Genomic DNA, 19,441 nt, shown 5'->3' on the forward strand with positions numbered 1-19,441 from the left:
AGAGATAAACATTATAAGAATCATGACATTGGATAATAGACGGCTTAGGATAATACAGAATATTTGCCAGGGATGTGTGTAACAAACTTCGAAAAAGTGACGTCACTGGCAGCCCTAAAACCCGTTGTCGTTTGTTAAGCTTAACTAGCTAACTAACTAGCTGGTGTTTTCAGGGGTGAAAATAATTATCCAACACAACGGCTGAGCCAAAACAGTGAGCTTAAATTAGTGGTAAGTGTATATTTGACACCTCTCAGACAGAACGCTGAAGACGCAGAATATGCATTGTTAAGACATTAAAGCTTGCTGCGAGTCACATCTGCTTCGAAACCAAGTCCGCTCACGTCGGCACTTGGTTTCATGCCAGAGATCATCTCTGCCATAACCTTGCCCGTCCCCAGACTGAGCGAGATTCCCCAAGGGCCATGCCCGGTGGCCATGAAAAGTCCACCAGAAACCCGGCCTGCGTCCCCTGTAATGGCATCTCGCAGACGGGCAACAATCGGCAACCCGGACTCTATATACGGGCGGAAGCAGAGGGCCTCTCTGACCACCTCGAGATCGTCGACGTTTTCTCCGCCCTGGTCTGCCTGAGGGCGACCCATCAGGATGCGAGCTGCCTCTCGCACACGGGCTAATTTGTCCTTTGTCATGAGAGAGTGAGCATCAGTGGCTACCTCCGGCAGTGGGATGTCTAGCCCGTTCAAGCCAGCAAGATATATTTCCGCATTGGTTCGAGAGAATACTTCCGGGCTGAACCCACAGGACTGCGGATGAGTGGTGAATACTGCGTGACTTTTCCCTCCGTAGACTTCCTGCTCCTGGCTGAGAGTATGGCGAGGCGACCGGAAGACGAGAGAATATCCGGACAGCGACAGCACGGGAATATGGGCTCTGGAAAGTGGGAAGAGAGAGCTGAAGGCCCGCGGAGTCCATGGCCCAGCAGCAAAGACAATATTAGTGCATGGAAGGCTGCGTTTTGCGTGAGTCCTGGTATCTTCTATGACCACCGCAGATATCACGCCCAAGCTTGAGTCTTTGGTCGTGGATATAGCCCTGGCCGGATTGTGGACCTGTACGCCTCGTTCAATGCATCTGGCCAGCATAAATTTGCACAGATGTAGGGGGTCTCTGCAGCATGTTTCTCGGTTAGATGGCCCATGTCTCTCTTATGATAACTAGTTAAATGGCAGCTTGCGACTAATGACTTGACTGACACTTGTGCAACGGAGTCCTTGTTACTGATCCTTTCTACCGTACCGCCTTTCTGTCTCGTCAGCCATGTGGGCGACGGGTCCTGTTCGTCTGCCATAGATGCATCGTCGACCTTGTCTTTGGCCGCAGCTTCAGCCCGGCTTGCCCCTCGACGAAGCCAGTCATCGCCTCTCGCACAACCATCCCGTCCAGACCCTCAACCTGGAGACTCAATGCGATACTCGGCATGTATCCCCATTTAGCTGCTCCATCGTGCTCGGCGGCGAGTTGCTGATGCAGACCAAAGGACAACTCTCCCAGCTGTTCTAGCTCTGGAGCATACCAGTCTCGAGCGATGAACCCCGCTGCATACCCTGATGCGCAGGAGAAAAGCTCCCCAGATGAGTCGACGATGTGGATCTCTCCCGGATGATTCCTCTGTATCTCCGGGTCGGAAAGGAAATACGCAATGGAAACGCCAATGATTCCGCCGCCAATTATAACGGTCGACATGCTGCTGTCTTTGAAAACTCGCCGGGCGATGGTGGTCAACCTGACCAACCCAGCCACCACCTATTAACTAGTTATTATATACATCTTTTTCGCAACGTCCACGGCTCGCTTCTACGCTATTCTACTACCCCACAGTCTCATGACTCACTTTGCCGAGCCGGAGAGGAAGGAAAAGTTGGAGTATGAAAACTTGGTGATTTCCTGCTGGCGGGCGTCTAGACCATTGAGCTAGCTACTGGGTAAGGACGGAGTACCGAAGTTATAGTTAAGAACCTCGGTAAACTACCTAGTTAACTATTTGAGTTCACCCGGGCATTCGTCCGAGAACGTCCCGGCCCAAAGGCCCAGCCTTGAACCCAAAGAGGGAAAGAAAAGAAAACTCAAGACATCGGCGCGCCATCCTTTATATAATGTGCGAATGGATCGTTCCTCCAGTCCACATTGCGCACGTACTCCATCCCTTCGCTCACTTGGTTGCTCAGCACCGTCCCGTACACGGCGTCGAGAAATGCAAACATCAAGTCGATACCCGCCGACACTCCCGATGATGTCCAGATGTTCCCGTCAGCCACCCATCTCGCCTCAGGCACCCATTTGACGTTCGGTCCATGCTTGATAACCCTGTTGTACACCTGCTTGTTGGTAGTCGCATGTCGTCCATCTAATATACCCGCTTGTGCTAGCAGTTGAGAACCGGTACAAACGGTCAGGATGTACTGCAGGCTTGGATATGTTTTCTTGATGAATTCGATTGCTGGGCCAATGTCAGGGCTGTCGGTTCCATAGCCGCCAGGGATAAGCAGCACGTCGAGCGGCGGTGCGTTTTTGAATGTATGCGTGGGCAGGATGGATTCCCCAAACGTAGATCCGAACTTGTTTATCTGTGCAGACCGGACCTGGGTTGAGACTGGATCCATTGTTTCGGCGATGATGGACAGATTCAGCTTTCGAGCCAGTGAGAACAGGTTCAGTGCGTCGAGAGGGCCAAAGACGTCTAGCGACTGGAATTCGGGGAAGAGCAGCAACCCAAAGTTCGATGGAAGACCATCACCGGCTGTTGGTGGTGGTAGAGGTTGTGAGGTATTATTAGACAGGGCTTTGACTGTCGTGACAGATGCTGCCAGTGCGCAGATAGCAGAAGTTATGAACCGCATTTTCAATGCCCCGGGGAAGTCCTGTTTGGCTGGTGATTCAAACTGTTATACGCAGTCTCTCTCTCTTCCCTGGAAGAAAAGCAGCTGTCTTTTATATCCTGCTGCCCCAAACGACGACGTTTGCCTGCCAAACCCTATGCGATAAAGATTGACCATCCTAGCAGTCCTTGCTCCCCTTTCACCGCAATCGTACTCCGATCCGGATCGCCGATAGGGATTGAAGCTCCACACTCCTTTCAACATCAGAAGCTGAGATGATGAAGTCCGCATCCACGACTGGTGGATATATGCCCGCATCCGTCTTTGTTTCGCGACTTGTCCAACCAATACGGCCATCTCTATGAGACATTCCTGGTAGTTTCAGTTCCAGAAGCACCTTTTCCATTAAACTTCATGCTGACTGGTGACAAAAAGATTATGCTCAATTTCCCGTCAGCTGTATGACCAAAGAATGTGTCGGAGGGCGGATTGAGGCATATCCGTTCCATTATTCTTCGTGTATTCTTCCACATCAACGCCCTCCAAGGCCGAATGGCAGGTGAGCATCCGCCCTTCCCACACTTGAGCATCCGTCTAGGGCGCGCCTTGGTGACTGAGCTGAGTTGGCGAACAAGCTAAGGTGGCTCCCTGTGAAATACATTATAATGAAACCACGCGCAGGGACAATGTCAATTCCATCCATTAAACCCAATACTTTAAATACGTGATCAACAGCAATACGCCCAACCCCTACGCCGATCCCTCTCGATGGTCAACACTGTAGGTGGTTAATGAAAAACATGTTGAAGGTCAGCTACAAAATATCATATGATAAGTATAACTTTCTATATCAATAACTAACAAAGAAAGTGCTAACTTGGCTTATATTTAGAGCAATGCAGTGGACTCGGCTAGTTGGATAGTTACCCGGTTTAACGAACGAAGTCTAGAGCATGCAACGAACGACTACCACGCACAGTTAACTCGTTACACGTCTGATCTTCACCCTCAAAAAAGCAAAATAATCGACTTCCTAACGAGTTATTTATCTAAGTGTTATAGCTTTCCGGGCTCTTAAGCATGCAAGGCTGAAATGTCAGTTAAATTATCATCCCTGCGGAGAGTATGCAGCTTCGCCCAGGCTCTTCTGTTCGCCACCAACGGGGTTTTCCCCCCAATGGCCTGATTGTGTCTTTTATCCTACCTATACGGAGTATAAGCATGCCCGTCTAACATCTGTTCAAAAGACTGGCTGTTTTGTCGTGACTGAAGTAGATATCAGATTGCGTGATTTACAACTTAACAACTAGGCAACTGATTACTAGACGCCAAATACCTTTATAGCTAACCATTTCAGTTACTTTTCTGTCCTAGCAGGGGTTGCTACATCGCCTCAGCAAGGCAGGCTCAACTCAGCCGCATGGAGAAGGGGGCTGCGTTATCCATTGTCTGTCGCCCATTTCTCCTTCTCCGCGGGCTCGAGAATATCTGCCTGTTTGTGAAGTTGAGCGAACAGCCACTTCGCTGCCTGTTCGCCTGGTCCCGTCCGTTCGGGCTGGGCAAGGCTACGAAAAATCATGAAACTATCTCGCAAGTTAACTCGTTACGGAGTGGCTGCCGCCATGGCAAAGGTGATTGGGAGCGATAAACGACCAAGTTTGCTCTATATCATAAAACTAACTCCCTTTTGATAGATTGATAGCGACTAGGCGAGAGAGTCGTGGTATTTAAATACGCTCTATAGTCTCCCAACGAATACCCCAGATTCAAATAATTATCTAGTTGCCTGTATAAACCGCCAATCTCGCAACAATTCCATGCTTAACTAGTTAACTAGTCATGGCGAAAGGTTGGTTGGTGCTCTCCACCGAATGGAAACTCGAAGACGTACAGGCTGGTCTGAATGTAATCATTTCTGTCATTTGCGTCCTTGCAGCATGGACTACTTCCCGGTTCTACTGGCAGAAAGGGGCAACAACGTTTTTGAAGACGCGGAATGCAAAAATGCCCTCGCTGCTGACGTTCTCTACCCTGGGCGAAATCATTGATATTATACAAACCTTCAGACGGAGCCTCCTATCCTCCCACCATTCCCGTATCCTCATCCAATGTGTTATCATCGCAACATTCTCAATCGCTGCGTTACTTTCTGGTCCAATCTCTAGTTTTTCGACAAGGGAGTCGTCCAGAATATATACAGTAAACGTGGATGGCTTTCTTACGACAACACATCACGAGAGCATTACATCTGCGATAGTTGATTGGAATCAGACCCTGCACAAGCTGGACAGGGCATCATTTCCACCTGACCAATTACTCGATTTCCTACCCGCCCCTAACTATGACTGGCGTTATAATGGTGGCCAATGGAACTCAACTTGGACCGCAGAATGCGAGTTCGTAGAGCCCGCTCCCGTCCCTCTAACATCCTTCGGCGACCTCAATGGTTTGACTCTGTTTGACCAAATACCCGGCCTGCTTACAATTGTTCCTTCTTGGTTTAATGACACCTCAACTCGTCGAGTCCATTGGGTTAGCAGCGGTTTCTATGACCAGCAAAACCGATACAAGGACCTCTTCTTATTCATCTTTGGAACCCGGAATAATAGCATCATAGCTCCAACGCAGATTAACATCTCAGTCTCTTGTGTTCACCTGCATAATTCTCCGAGGCCAACGCAGGAGACTGAGGCAACGTGGGCAGCAGGCCCAATAGAACTGGCTGTTTATTCTCAAGCGAATTGCCGCCTCACCTACTCCCGGCCAGCGACCGACGAACTCCACAGAGCATTCCCGTGGACAAATTCCACTAATCAAATAGTCGCAGCATATGGAGACTATTTTCATGCAGATTTGGTCAAGAGATCGACGTCCGGTCAACCAATACAGCCGCCATCCAGCCGGGTCTTGTTTCAATTCTACCAAGCATACCATATCACGAAGGACATTCAGTACGTACATAAGATATCACGCCCTATTGATGTTTCCCAACGCACTGTCGAGCTTTCCATTGTCTTTCTAGCAATTTTCATTCTCCTCACGATTATAATACTTGCGCTGGTCATTCGTTACTTGTTGTTCTGTCGACGCTATCACTCCGGGATAAATCCCATACCCGACTCCAGGTTGGATTGGATGCTGCAGTCCATAAAAGAAGCCTCGGTTTACGCTAGTAACCCTGACTGGCAAGAGGGTAAACCGTTGGGCACATACACACACCTGAGGCATGACCCCATCCCAAGACTTGAAGCAGCAGTGTACGCCGATGAGGGTATTATTATTCCATCGTGATATGTTTGACCAATAATATTCATAATACCTGTGCTTGTGGCATCCATTTTATATAGTCCTAGCATTTCGGGTCAGATGGGTCATTGCATGTCGAAGGAGCTGGAGCTAAGTTTACGACCATGTTTGGCTATGTAGTTAATTTGTTAACTAGCTAGTTATTTAGTTAACTAGTTACTTGCAACCGGAAATGAGTGTAACTTATGAATAAAAACCGTGCAACAACAACAGCTTTTCCACCATTCAATCTACACGGAACTCTTCATTGGCCCTGGTTGCGTCAAATATAGCTTGCGATAAAGATGCCGCAATTTTCCAAGATACCATTATCTTTTCAAGGCTTTCGTAGGGCCTCGCGGGCTTTTTGCCCACTGGCTCATTAGGCCGTTCCTGCAATGCTCAGAATTTTAAAGTTGACACGCAAAATAGCAAAGGTTTGACATCAGGTATTTAGCAATTAGTTATCATCTGAGCTAACCTATGCCAGCAGACTGGAACTCATGCGATGACTTATTTTCCTTTACGCGTGGCCGTTTTGTTTTAGCCAAAGCAGACCAAATTGCACGCCGCTACGTCAGATTCAACATGAATGAACTTATTCGGATTGCAGCTCAATCAGTAGGGGCCGAAACTTGCGTTAATGTACACAAATGCCCCGATGGCATGTATAATAAATGTTTTGTCTTGACTATGGATGATGGGCAGGAGGTTATTGCTAAAGTCCCCAACCCCAATGCTGGCCTCCCGCGTCTCACTACAAGTGAGGTGGCTACGATAGACTTTGTAAGAGCCTCTTTGATCATTCTCCTTACCATATCTATAATGGCTAATTCTTGTAGGCTCGCAATGTACTTGGAACGCCAGCCTTAAAGGTGTATACTTGGGATTCCAGCACAAGCAACCCCGTCGGTGCTGAATACATAACCATGGAAAAATGCCTGGCGTCCAGCTCAGACAAGTTTGGGGCAGCATGGAGCTTGTCGAGAAGATGAACCTTTGCCTTGACGTCGTTCGATATCAGTCTGCCTGGCTTTCCGTGGCCTTCTCACAGTTCGGAGGGCTGTATTATACCCGAGATATTCAAAATTTCAACTCACAACAAAAAGGTCACCTTTATATTGATGAGAATGGTAACAAAGTGCAGAACAGTCGCTTTACAATAGGCCCTATTACAAGCCGAGAATGGCTCGACCATGGGAGAGCCGACTTAGAGTGTGATCGTGGACCATGTGAGCAAACTTATTTCGAACTATCAAATAGACGCGGCTGGTACTGACGGGTGCCCTTAGGGAAGTCTGTTTATGGCTACTACAAAGCAATAGGACTTCGAGAGAAGCTGGCTATTCCAACTTTAGACCCTTTACCAAAGCAGACCGTTATGGTATGTGGTCCTGGCTTCTATCAGCCCGATCGAAGTAAGAAATTATCTGCGGCAGAATGGTATTTACTGATATTTGATGCTCTCCTTCCTATTGAAAGCGAGAGCATCACAACACCGTGTCTTTGGCACGATGATCTCCATGATGAGAACATATTCGTTGATCCAAATAACCCTTCCAAAGTTACCGGGATCATAGACTGGCAGTCCGTCAATCTTCTCCCACTTATTTACCACAACCCCGACCCTTCTTTGTTGGCTATGACGGCCCAGAACCGGAAAATTTGGACCGCCCTGAACTTAGTAATATTAGTCATCTGTCGGAGGAAGAAAAAGTGGAAGCAGTACGGCAATTCCATGAGAAAGCGCTATTCATAGCCTCACGAAAGGTTATGTTAAAAAAGGTCCCCAAGGCTTACGATGCTATTGAGTACCAGCAAACGGAGTGTTTCGATCTACTCGTATTGGCACGCCGCCTGTTTGAGTTTGGTGAAGCCCATTTTCATGCACTCGTCGTAGAATTACGCGAGGCATGGGCAGGACTGCTAGCAAACAATACTAACACGAATCATACCAAGCCCTTCCCCATTGATCTTACTGAGGTTCAAATAGCTTGGATTGAAACAGATTGAAACAGATTGCCAAAAGGCAATGCGTGGAATGCAACTTATGAGTGATTTCAAAGCTCGACTTGGTCCACTCTGGCCAGACAAAGATGCAGTAGGTCATGAACAGTATCAAGCGACCAAGTCTGCCCTTCTTGCACTGAGAGAGGAAATAATACTGGAATTTGGAAAAGCTGAAGCCGATAAGATTGAAATAGCACGCCAATGGCCGTTTGATGACTAGATTTTGCCAATAAGATTTCACAGCATTAGAGAGTTACCTTCGATAGTTAAGCAGTACTGAGACGCATAGTAAAGGTTGAATTTAAAAGGTAGTTATCAAATATGCCATTCAACCAAGAAAGTCTGCTCTACACTAGTCAACTAAATAACTAACCAGTTAACAAGTGGTATAACTATTAATATGATAACACAGAATTAAACGAATGCATAATCCTATTATACAAGTCCATAGCAGCCGGCGATCTGAAAATCCCTTCGGGGTCTTGCCCATCGTCAATAGCAGCCTTCCATAGCCTGATGATGGCATCGCACTTTGGCAGGTAGGTTTGGCGGTAGGCTTCAAAAGCCTCAAGTAGTTCAAGGTCGGCGCGGGCATCTGCTAGAGCCACCATCTTTGACCCGTGGGAGATCAACTTGCCATAGCTATACGGCATGCCATATATGTCCTCGAACCCGCTAGACCACACACCAAACTCAGAGGCGTCATCGGTAATAAATTGCACAATGTCAAGGTCTACGAGGACCGAACCGCCATAGACCAGCGCGTTCCGTCGGTATCGAGATATTGAATTGGGAGATTTGTAGATGGGCCTCCGAAGTGTCATCATGGCTCTGATATGCTTTTCCTCTGACAGTTTGGCGGACTGCTCCAGGGCGTCTAATCGCCGCTGCATGGACTCGAGGGTTTCGAGGAGATCCAACCCTTCCATGTTACCCACGAGACGTTTTGTCTCGTCGACGACTATGTCTGCCGCGGGTGCCATTTCCAGAAGTTCCTCTCTGGTTCTTGTTTTGAGGATACACCCTTTCAAATTCTACAAGTAGTGTTAGAGAGTGCTATAGCTAGCCATCGCATAACTAAAGCATGCAGATGTCTTTATAAACTTGTTCTCGCCAAGCGGCGTTGGTGGCGGCCAAGCCGATGACGCATGGGTGAGGTACGAAATTATGGAAACTCCGCTGTTGTGATTATTGATGTAAATAACTAGTGATGTTCAACGAACCGTATGGTGGTGGAAGTCATTACTAGCGGCTAAATTCGCCTGTATCATCTTCTAGGGAACTGGTGGATCTGAAACTCTGGACACGGTAAGTAGTTAATCATCTACCGGTTTTAGGGCGATGGCATAGCTAGCCGCCTCAATCCTGATGAATATCACCCTGGACATCTTCATCGTGATGGTTAAGCAATCTCTGTTGGACTAGGGAGATGCGGAGAGGTTATGTGGTCTGCTGTCGTAGCGTGGACAGCTCCTAGGCTGACGGAAGACAGGATACCCGCTGCAAGGCAACGTCGGAGAGGAGAGATGAAGTTGAAGACGAGCTGGGCTCCAGGCCATAAGACAGAGAAGATAGAGAGAGGAAGAAGAGGAGTTAAAGAAGGAGGAAGAGGAAGGGGTTTTTATATGTCCCTGATGACCATGTCAAGCAGTGAAGACAGCGTCCTTCACCTTAAGGGCGCCAGGCGTCACCACCGCCAGTCACCGTTTCTGCTGCGGTGAAGCGAAGTCGGTGGTGAATATCAATCGGACCATCCAAGTGATAAATCCTGCCTTATTTTTACTTATTTTTACTACCCACTACTGTTATAGCTGCTGCTGCTTTCATCATCTTCATCCTCTAGGCTTAATTCTTGGCTCTTGGTCACCACAACAGCTTATCCAAAACATACCCGGGTACCTTCAACCTGTTGACCGCGAGTGTACCTAGGTAGGCTCACTCTTTTGGCTCAGCCGTTTTGATAGTTATCTCAATACCCCTCCAAAAAACAAAATCTGGGAGCTACCTATCTCTATCGAAGGACGATAGCACCATCAAGCTTCTCAGGCATCGGTATCATTCCTACGGGTCTGCGACATGAAAGGCCGTCAATCCAGAACAACCTGAAGCTATATCCTTAGCCCTGACTCCCGCAACTTCCTTCCGTGACTTCATGTGCCTTGTCATGGGGCCACCGGGCACTGGGAAAACGACCGTTTCTACTAAGATTTGTGAGCACCTATACGATCTCAATGTAGCAGTCTTGGTAATATGTGGCTCAAATCATGGGCTTGACGTATTATCAGCCCGGTTGGCGAATACCTTGAGGCAAAATATGCAGGGCCACCCATCACGTACCCCAGGCTTTTACCGTCTCGACAGCGATACTAGAGAGGATGCAGACCCACAGATGGCACTAGGTGTAGCATCTACCATGGCTACCGATACTTCTTCCTTTTTTGAGATAGTGGCCACGTTACAAAGGACAGGAATAGATGAAACTCGGTTCAGGCTGCTTCAAACATCAATTGAAGCGTCCCTTGCAACTGGTAGCTCGGTATCCTTGGGTGCACACATCCTTGCCCGGCTCCAAGTAGCTGCGAAAAACCCAAGTGTGGTAAATGCAAAGGAACTCGAACTTCTCCAATACATAGCATACCGCATTTTGCTCTCCCGGAAAGGATATTTATTTGCTGAAGTGGTCACAGACGTGCCGGGGCAACCAGTGACGCCATATTCACCCAAGGCTCGGTTAAAAAGTAATGAAGATTCCGATACCATACTCAGGGAACTTATGTCTGAGGCGGGCGCAGCTTGGTTGAAGTTACAGGAGTATTATATTTCTCAAGCCAAAGTTATCTTCTGCACTGCTTCGACAGCAAGTCGAAAGTCACTCCAGAGCTTCAAGCCAGCAGTTGTCATCGTTGAAGAAGCATCTCAGTTGACAGAATCGATGTGTTTAAATGGCATAAGCAAATACTATGCGTCGTTGAAAAAGGTCGTTCTTAGCGGGGATTTATGCCAGCTCCCTCCTACGGTATCATCTTTGGGGAAGAATGAGTTTTGTAACCCAGAAAAGGTGTCACTATTTGAGCGTATGATAAAGACCGGTGTACCCCATACCATGCTACGCACGCAGTACCGCATGCATCCTGACATTTCGGACTTCGTCAACGCTACTTTCTGCAGCAACCCTTTAGTTAATGGGTCTAGTCTGAGACGGAATAATTCTCAGATGTTCTCAGAATTCATGACGAAACCGTACTCGACCTCCCCTGGTGCATCATACTACATGGCCGTAGCCAATTCTTCTGTTTGGCAGAGGAAGTGGGGAACCTCCTTGGTGAATCCCAAGTATGCCGTTGCCGTTGCAAATCTCGTCTCAGGCCTCATAAATTTCGGGTGCCCACAGAATCAAATCCTTGTTCTATCTTATTACAGCGAGGAATTATCGTTGTTGAAAGAGCTGCTCAACCGAAAACGAGGACTGAAAGATATTGTTGTTCAAAGTGTTGACGCATCCCAAGGAAATGAAAAATCCATTGTCATTGTTTCAACTACGAGGGTACGGCTTAGGATTTGTGGCCGACCTCCGACGACAATGTGTTGCATTGAGCTGGGCTAGCGACGGCCTTGTCATTGTTGGTAGTGAAAATATGACTATGGATACGAGGTCATCGAAAGCCACAGGTTCCTGGGGTGACCTCGTTCAGCATCACCGGAAAAGTAAAAGACTCATCCGAGTACAAGGAGATCGTGCCCCATTGTTAAAGGAGCTCCCAAAGTATAATATGACGGCCTTTGTTCCCTTTGAGAGGAACAAGATAGCCAATTGAGAGGCTTCGCAACTCGATCAATCAAAATACCTTATATGGTCAAGCTGATTAGGATAGCTAATCTACAGGTTGATGTCAATTCAGAACTAATTCAGCCAACATCTACGACTAATTGACTATTTTGACTGCTTTACCCTTTATTTTCAGCACATTAAATAAGCCAAGGCATCTAAATATGCCAATGATATTGCACTGAGTATATTACAGCTTCATTTCGATACTCCTGAGGTAGTTAACCCAGGCCGGGTAGCGAGGTTGAGGGAGGATATTCGGTAGCTATATTACTATTGTAGCAAAGCCGTAATGTCAAAATGAAATCTTTGTTGTGTAAAATCAATATCAATACATATAATTAGTCATCAACTGCGCTAACTATAACTAGTTAACTAGATAGTTACGTAATTTACCTAGGTACTTTGCTGAAAAGCTTGACGTCGAGTGTTAAAAGCACCGAGCGAGTCTAACCACTTCTGGCACGGAGCGTTCCCTTCCAACCTCCATCTCGTCGTCCCTAACCACTGTTGACGTTGATAACGCTTTTTGAACCAGCGGACAGGTACGGAGTACTCCTCTACCACGACGGGCAACACGATACCCTAGCTTTTGCCGAATTGGGCTACTCGGCAAAGGAGTATCACGGCGTAGAGCCTCCAGCTGGCACCCGCCTTCCGACGGCAACTGAGCTCCTGGAGATGTGCGCTGCGGATGATAAGCGCCCGGCAGGGCTCGATTTTGCCTCCGAAGCACCGGTGCTTTGGATTAAACATGGTTATGCAGTGTAACTATTGCAATGAGGTGCTTGCTCAGGTCGTAGCTCATCGTGAACAGTTGAAGCTACACTCCCACGCTAGAGCAGTTAACCAGCCATCGTCTATGCTTGTAAGATCGGCAGCAAAACATACATTGTCATGGAATATATCCTGGGAAAACCTGGAAGCCAGATATTAGAAGACTCCTTAGAGCCAGGAAAGAGGTGGCGTTTGCTATACAAGAGCTCACCCCACCAAGCCCTCGCCCCGCCGCCATTGACGAATGCAAGTTTGAACGTCTCATCCTCCGCGATCATGAATCTAGCCAGCATTATGATAATGCCGACCAGCTCGAATAACACTTTAATCTAGTGCGCAACATAATACACCTCGAAAGGGAAGGCCGTCTAGTTATCTCACAAACCTATAACGTCTAACCGCCATGATATATGACCCGGAAAACGTTATTATCGGTAATGACGGCCGTACAACCATCACTAACTATGTGGGGACGAGCAGTCTCCCTTTCAGCTACGTTGGATACGATCTCCTCTTCACGAAAACACCGCAAGTACAATCTGATGTCTTGGGTCGGTATCCCCAGCCCTGATGGAATTGATAACGTTATGACATTTTGCGCTTAGTTCCGGCCCAATGATCATAGGAACAGGCTCTTTTGGGAGGGCAGGCTGACGAGTGCTACGCTATGGAGACCCAGTACCTGGAAATGCTGTTTCTTAGACGCTTCAGTTTCTATTTTTATTCCCTTCTCTTGGCCCCTTATACTACAATCTCCCATTAAGCTCTCGGCTCTTGAGAATGGTTTGAACTAGAATCTGGGGATGATTATGGGGGACTTTACGTGCACTCATGACAAAAGAGAATATCGAATAAATCGGGTTGGGATTTGGACTAGTCAACCCGCCGCTAGCGTTGTCGAGGACGCACAGCTCCTTGTCACTAACTACTGTCGCCATTTGGGGAAAATATTGATCATCTCGTCTACCGGCAGCCTCTTCTCGAGCACTTTATTGCTTTATTCGTCATAAAACCCGTCCCCAGGCATCAGGTTGCATGCCTGTTTAATCAGGGTTTCAAAATCTTCATCACGGGCCTCTATCAACTGTCCACTTATCAAACGCCGTACCAAACACGAGGGCTAAGGGCAGAGAGAGGGGGTTTTGGGTGCCTTATGCTTTGACTCGGAAAAACAAACAACGTTGTTATGTAGTTTTCTTCTGTTGCCGGAATGAGATCGCGCTCAAGCAGCGCATCAGCTTGTGACCGATTTCAACCATCCATGATATCTATCCAAGGCTCCATCCCCTCCTCGATCGAAAGATGCGAAACAGCATACATCTAAATAAACTACACGTGAGTACATGTTGTCAACCTCGTGAGAATGATCTACGTTGAACAGCACAGGCGGGTGCCTTTTTTTATTTATTTATGTATTTGTACTCCGTACCACTGGAGAACGACGACAGGAAGAAGAAAAGGAAGAAAGCTCTTCACAAGGATAGGCTGCCATATACATGTTCTAACTAATGACTGGGTCATCGACTACTTTCTCTCATGCAGGAAAGCGGATAATTTAACAAATAACCAACTTACGTTTCACAAACGCCTAGTTCTTCCGCCAGCCACATCCCATCATGTGCACAACCTTCAGCCGATGCCGCGAGTTACACGGATTTTGATCCGAACCGAGCGAGGGCACCTGGGATGTCTCCGCTGATCAAACATGAAGATACTTCCTTATCTATACCCCGTGCCAATGATATCTTAGATCTTGATAGTCAAAATCGGAGTCTTCGTCTGCCACTTGGATATGGATTACTGGCTAAAACGAGTTGGTTATATATCGGGTAGCAAAGACCCCTCCAACATGATTCTTCAAACCCATTTCCAAGTCGAAGTCTTATTTCCCATATTCACACTCCTCTGATGAGGAGCCAGCAACGGTAGTGAGCTAACAACCACCACCTCTCAACATGCACAAGGAGGAAGAATGTCGGCCGCTACTTGCCTCTGAGCCTAGCTCGGAGTATCAGCCAGCTCCACGCACAAAGAAGGAGCTCCGCAATATTGAAAATGTCACGGTCCCTGAAACGGCGACGTATGGCAGGAATATAACATGCGCGGGGGCATATATCCTTGTTATGTCCCAGATGATTGGCTGTTCAATCTTTGCAACTCCTGGCAGCGTTGTCCGATCGTGTGGAAGCGTCGGACTCACCCTTCTACTATGGCTCACCAGTGCGACTGTCAGGGCTTGCGACCTAGGAATCTATACTGAATATGGCTGCATGCTACCGCGTTCCGGTGCGGATAAGGTCTACCTTGAATTCACATATCGTCGGCCGAGATTTCTTGCCTCAACCCTTTTTGCAATTGCATCCGTTACCTTGGGTGTGTCGGCAACCAATTGCGTTGTCTTCGGCCAGTATATGCTATTTGCCTTGGGGATGGAGCCCACAGTGGCCGCCCAAAGGGGATTTGCGGTTGGTCTCCTACTCACCGTATGCATAATACATGGGTACTTTTACAAACTGGGCATCCGGATTCAAAACTTTCTTGGATGGGTGATTTTATCCATTGTCGGATTCATGATATCCACGGGACTCTATGTTGTGCTTTTCCAGAAACGAACAACCGTCACTGGGAATCCCGAGCTATTCTCCTGGGATGGGATGTGGAAAGGTTCTAATTGGGATTTTAGCGTCCTTGCAACCTCTTTCTTACAGGTTTCCAGCTCTTTTTCTGGACTCTGTACTACAAATGTCGTTCTCAACGAAGTGCAAAATCCAATCAGAACCGTGAAAGTCGTGGGCTTAATGGCATTCATGACCGTTTGCATACTCTATGCCCTCATCAATGTATCCTACTTCATGGTTGTTCCAATCGAGGAAATCAAGGCCAGCGGGCAATTGGTTGCAGCATTGTTTTTTGAACGCGTCTTCGGCCCAGGGTTTGGTAAAACTGTTCTTCCTCTCCTTGTTGCTATATCGGCTGCTGGAAAGGTCATGGTTACCATCTTCTCATCAGTAAGTAAGCATTCTTCCCTTAATAACTTATCCCATGATAATAATAACTTCATGTCTAGGCTCGGGTCAATCAGGAAATAGCGAGACAAGGCTTCCTTCCTTTTTCCCGCTACCTTTCATCATCAGAGCCGTTCAACACTCCTCTCGGGGGCGTGCTGGTTCATATGATCCCTACCTTACTTACGATACTACTTCCACCACCAGGAGACATTTACAATTTCATACTTGATGTTCAGGGGTATCCCGGCGAGTACTTTGGTATTGCCATAACATTTGGTATCATTCTCCTTCGATGGCGACGGCCCGAACTCCAGAGACCGTTCAAGACTTGGCTGCCAAGTGTATGGCTACGATTAGTAGTCGGATTTATACTAATCGTTGCCCCCTTCTTCCCTCCAAAGAACGGGCGGGGTGATGTTCACTTCTTCTATGCGACATACGCTATTGTTGGCGTGGGCATGTAAGTGTTTTCTCTACCTTGGCCCCCTGCTTTATTCTATAGAAGCCATCATACTAATAACGTTGACCAGAATCGTCCTGTCAATCATCTACTGGTGGATCTGGACCATCGTCATTCCAAATAGGAACGGTTACAAGCTCGAGGAGGAGGTTGAAATTCTCGCAGATGGAACAAGTATTACTCAGCTGGTCCATGTCGAGAAGCTGGAGTTGCGGTCCTAAGCAGGGGTTTCAGGGGATTCTACCAACGCCTACTAGGTTACGATATTATGCGGTATCACGCCTTTCGGTCTCACTAAGTATGAAATAATGAATGTTATGAGGTCCTTTTTAGAATAGTTATTTATATAGCTATAATCCTGATGAATAGATACGCGGCCTAGTTACCGGCTGGTTAACCGAAACCTGTCTTTCGACTCTCTGTATAGGTGGATGTAAGCTTATTCAACTTACTTAGAACAACCAGAGTCTTTTAAGGTGACTTAATAATAGCCAGGCGTAGATCTATAGTATACATGTAAGAACACAACACTGCCAGATGCTCTTATCCCTGAAGCCCTTGCTGTGTTGCTCTTCTCAAAGGGCGGAAGTGCCCTACCCACCTAAAAACCTCCACATATAAATAGTTATTTGTTTAACTAACTAATTAGTTAACTAGTCAACTTCTCTCACTTCTTTTTCTCCTTCTTTTCTTTAGGTCCCTATAGAATATAGAAATCAAAACCCACCTTTCTACACGCCAGAAAACAGCCTTTTGACCTTCAAGATGGGCAAAACTATCATCCTCACTGGTGCTTCTCGCGGTAAGAGAGTCACAGGCATGATAAGACGCGTGGGATCAGCCAGCCACTAACCAAGCTGTCCCGCACTGCAGGTATCGGCTTAGCTGTTGCGAAGTATCTCTTGCAGGCGCCACATCGCTGCAATGTGGTTGTTGTTGCCCGCACTGAGGCCCCCTTGCAAGAGCTGAAGGAGCAGTATGGCACCCAGGTAGAGGTTGTCTGCGGTGATATCACCGACCCTGAGGTTACGCACAAGGCGCTTGCCCGGGCCCTCGTGGCCTACGGCAAACTCGACGGTCTCGTTATCAACCACGGAGTTCTGCCTCCTGTCACTCGTCTTGAGCAGTTCTGCCGGCGAGAGTGGGTTAAGGCATACGATATCAACTTCTTCAGCGCCGTGGAGCTTGTACGTTTGGTTCTATGCTTTCTTTCCTCTTCTCTACTGTCTTTGCTAACTACTATAAACAGATCAAGCAATGCATCCCGCATCTCCGTCTGGCTCGTGGCAGAGTCGTCTTTACTTCTTCCGGTGCTGCAACCGGACCTGTCAACGGCTGGGGCATGTACGGCTCCTCAAAGGCGGCGTTGAACCACCTCAACATGACTCTGGCCCATGAAGAGCCTCAGATCATCTCTGTTTCTGTCCGTCCTGGCATGGTCGATACCGACATGCAGCACCATCTCCGCTGCCAGCATCTCGGCATCCTCGGCCCCAAGGACAGCGCCAAATTCGTCAACGCCCACGAGGAGGGCAAGCTGTTGAAGCCAGAGCAACCTGGCACCGTCATTGCAAAGCTTGTCATGAGTGCCACCGCTGATCTCAGCGGTAAATTCCTGACGTTCGTCTTCCTACCCTCATGAACCAGATCGTGTCTTTGTTTACTAATCAAATCGATGATGCTACAGCTGGAACGACGAAGCCCTGGCCAAGTACCAGCTATGAAAATTTACAAACTAAACTGCGCCGAGACCTGAGATTGAAAGTCAGCATACAAATACTTGACAAATGGAAAAACTGGTTGGCAAAGAAATGTCGTAGGAAATAGCTCAGGCGAAAGGTTAAATGATACATGTTGTAATCATTAGATGCAAAGCACCTTAATATTTAGCATGGAGTGAATTTTTTCTTCATTGCTCGTGTGCAGAATAGACTTGGAAATAGAGAGCTTAAACAGAATACAACATACCATTGAACCAGTTAACTTAGAAGAAAGAATTTGAAACAAGAACGATAAACGGGAGTTTCCACGATTTTTATGTCTGTCTCGAGTGTGTCTTTTCCATATCCATTAACTCCTAGCTTCCAGGCAATACAGTTTCATTCTTGTACTCTTTCAAACGAGTCATGGGCTACAGCAAGGTACCTAGAAGCTTTATGCCAAGTTAGCCATGGAGTTCTCTCAAAAAGACGTCAAGAGCTGGGAGGTTGAAGGTAGCTTGGTTCAGGAGTCCGTTTGGCTAGGACAGGTAAATCACCACGGAATTGTATGATAGGGGCGACAACAAAGTTCATCATTTGGATGGTGTGTATAATAAGGTAGAAACAGGATATATACATACCATTAGCATTGTATAGCATTGTAAGCAGAAAAGAAGCTGCTGGTATTCTCGCAGATGAAGAATGTTGGAGAAAGGAAGAAAAAGTTGAAGTTTTTATTTTTTTTATAATTTTTTCTTCAGTGAAAACATGGAAGAAAGAAAATCCGATATGCTGAGTCATCTTCCGAAGAACCTTGAAAGTTAAAAAGAGCTTCAAAAGTTGAAGACGAAGAGAAGAAAGGTAAGACGATAACATTATCTCAGAATATATCTACCATTTTAAGCATATCTATTTGTCCCTAAGGATATTTACTCCCTATCAACCGCTAACTAGACTACGCCATGTCAGACAGAGAATTCGGAGGTAAGTGGGATGCGCGCAGCTCGACTGTGGGAAGGATGCGAGCTAACTTTGCGCCTGCCAGGAAACGATGACCTCTCCCTGCCAAAAGGTACCGTGAAGCTGCTCTTCCGCTCTTGTTGACGATTTACATGCGCTGCCTTGAAGCTGAGATACCGGCTGCTTGTCGAGGATTTATACATCGAGGGCTATGGGCCCGGCTAACCCCACTCTCGCATCAGCTACGGTGCAGAAGATCATAACGGAAATACTACCGCCTTCCTCCGGCCAGACGTTCGCAAAGGACGCTCGAGACCTGCTTATTGAGTGTTGTGTTGAGTTCATTACCCTGATATCCTCCGAGGCCAACGAAATCAGCGAGAAGGAGGCAAAGAAGACAATTGCCTGCGAACATATTGAAAAGGCACTTACCGACCTTGGTTTTGGAGACTATGTCCCTGATGTGCTTGCTATTGCGGAGGAGCATAAAGAGCAGCTAAAGGTATGCCTTGACAGTAGAGCCTGGTACCCTTTCATATCTTACATATATCCCCCCCCCCCCCCCCCCCCCCTCC

The 19,441-nt window shown here is 47.3% G+C and overlaps 10 protein-coding genes across 10 annotated transcripts in view; 6 read left to right on the plus strand and 4 right to left on the minus strand.

Annotated features, from left to right (window-relative positions):
- Positions 1 to 296: 296 nt before the first annotated feature.
- MGYG_08502 (hypothetical protein) lies at positions 297 to 1,707 on the minus strand (the record flags this gene model as incomplete). The annotated part of the gene is made up of 3 exons (XM_003169546.1): positions 297 to 1,131; positions 1,218 to 1,332; positions 1,410 to 1,707. 3 exons carry the CDS (start codon positions 1,705 to 1,707, stop codon positions 297 to 299), a joined length of 1,248 nt encoding a protein of 415 aa, XP_003169594.1.
- A 380-nt stretch (positions 1,708 to 2,087) lies between these two features.
- Positions 2,088 to 2,861, minus strand: MGYG_08503 (DJ-1/PfpI family protein; the record flags this gene model as incomplete). Its single annotated transcript, XM_003169547.1, has 1 exon — positions 2,088 to 2,861. One exon carries the CDS (start codon positions 2,859 to 2,861, stop codon positions 2,088 to 2,090), a length of 774 nt encoding a protein of 257 aa, XP_003169595.1.
- A 1,818-nt stretch (positions 2,862 to 4,679) lies between these two features.
- On the plus strand, positions 4,680 to 6,131 carry MGYG_08504 (hypothetical protein; the record flags this gene model as incomplete). Its single annotated transcript, XM_003169548.1, has 1 exon — positions 4,680 to 6,131. One exon carries the CDS (start codon positions 4,680 to 4,682, stop codon positions 6,129 to 6,131), a length of 1,452 nt encoding a protein of 483 aa, XP_003169596.1.
- Positions 6,132 to 6,713: 582 nt separating this feature from the next.
- MGYG_08505 (hypothetical protein) lies at positions 6,714 to 8,355 on the plus strand (the record flags this gene model as incomplete). The annotated part of the gene is made up of 6 exons (XM_003169549.1): positions 6,714 to 6,911; positions 6,968 to 7,000; positions 7,078 to 7,357; positions 7,418 to 7,809; positions 7,833 to 8,108; positions 8,134 to 8,355. 6 exons carry the CDS (start codon positions 6,714 to 6,716, stop codon positions 8,353 to 8,355), a joined length of 1,401 nt encoding a protein of 466 aa, XP_003169597.1.
- Positions 8,356 to 8,530: 175 nt separating this feature from the next.
- MGYG_08506 (hypothetical protein) lies at positions 8,531 to 9,118 on the minus strand (the record flags this gene model as incomplete). The annotated part of the gene is made up of 1 exon (XM_003169550.1): positions 8,531 to 9,118. The coding sequence occupies one exon, from the start codon at positions 9,116 to 9,118 to the stop codon at positions 8,531 to 8,533; it is 588 nt and encodes a 195-aa protein (XP_003169598.1).
- A 1,181-nt stretch (positions 9,119 to 10,299) lies between these two features.
- On the plus strand, positions 10,300 to 11,739 carry MGYG_08507 (ATP-dependent helicase NAM7; the record flags this gene model as incomplete). The annotated part of the gene is made up of 1 exon (XM_003169551.1): positions 10,300 to 11,739. One exon carries the CDS (start codon positions 10,300 to 10,302, stop codon positions 11,737 to 11,739), a length of 1,440 nt encoding a protein of 479 aa, XP_003169599.1.
- A 652-nt stretch (positions 11,740 to 12,391) lies between these two features.
- MGYG_08508 (hypothetical protein) lies at positions 12,392 to 13,031 on the minus strand (the record flags this gene model as incomplete). Its single annotated transcript, XM_003169552.1, has 3 exons — positions 12,392 to 12,649; positions 12,853 to 12,880; positions 12,940 to 13,031. 3 exons carry the CDS (start codon positions 13,029 to 13,031, stop codon positions 12,392 to 12,394), a joined length of 378 nt encoding a protein of 125 aa, XP_003169600.1.
- Positions 13,032 to 14,693: 1,662 nt separating this feature from the next.
- Positions 14,694 to 16,427, plus strand: MGYG_08509 (methionine permease; the record flags this gene model as incomplete). The annotated part of the gene is made up of 3 exons (XM_003169553.1): positions 14,694 to 15,746; positions 15,806 to 16,206; positions 16,277 to 16,427. The coding sequence occupies 3 exons, from the start codon at positions 14,694 to 14,696 to the stop codon at positions 16,425 to 16,427; spliced, it is 1,605 nt and encodes a 534-aa protein (XP_003169601.1).
- A 544-nt stretch (positions 16,428 to 16,971) lies between these two features.
- Positions 16,972 to 17,930, plus strand: MGYG_08510 (short-chain dehydrogenase; the record flags this gene model as incomplete). The annotated part of the gene is made up of 4 exons (XM_003169554.1): positions 16,972 to 17,008; positions 17,080 to 17,393; positions 17,456 to 17,826; positions 17,894 to 17,930. The coding sequence occupies 4 exons, from the start codon at positions 16,972 to 16,974 to the stop codon at positions 17,928 to 17,930; spliced, it is 759 nt and encodes a 252-aa protein (XP_003169602.1).
- A 938-nt stretch (positions 17,931 to 18,868) lies between these two features.
- The window catches only part of MGYG_09196 (hypothetical protein), a gene marked incomplete at both ends in the record, with an annotated part of 842 nt that continues 269 nt past the window's right edge, over positions 18,869 to 19,441 (plus strand). Inside the window, 3 exons of the mRNA XM_003169555.1 lie at positions 18,869 to 18,890; positions 18,952 to 18,978; positions 19,109 to 19,381. Of these exons, the coding sequence (XP_003169603.1) occupies positions 18,869 to 18,890; positions 18,952 to 18,978; positions 19,109 to 19,381 (322 nt within the window). The remainder of the gene's footprint in view (positions 18,891 to 18,951; positions 18,979 to 19,108; positions 19,382 to 19,441) is intronic.

This window comes from Nannizzia gypsea, genomic scaffold (assembly GCF_000150975.2).
Source record: "Nannizzia gypsea CBS 118893 supercont1.9 genomic scaffold, whole genome shotgun sequence".
In the NCBI taxonomy this organism is placed as follows: domain Eukaryota; kingdom Fungi; phylum Ascomycota; class Eurotiomycetes; order Onygenales; family Arthrodermataceae; genus Nannizzia; species Nannizzia gypsea.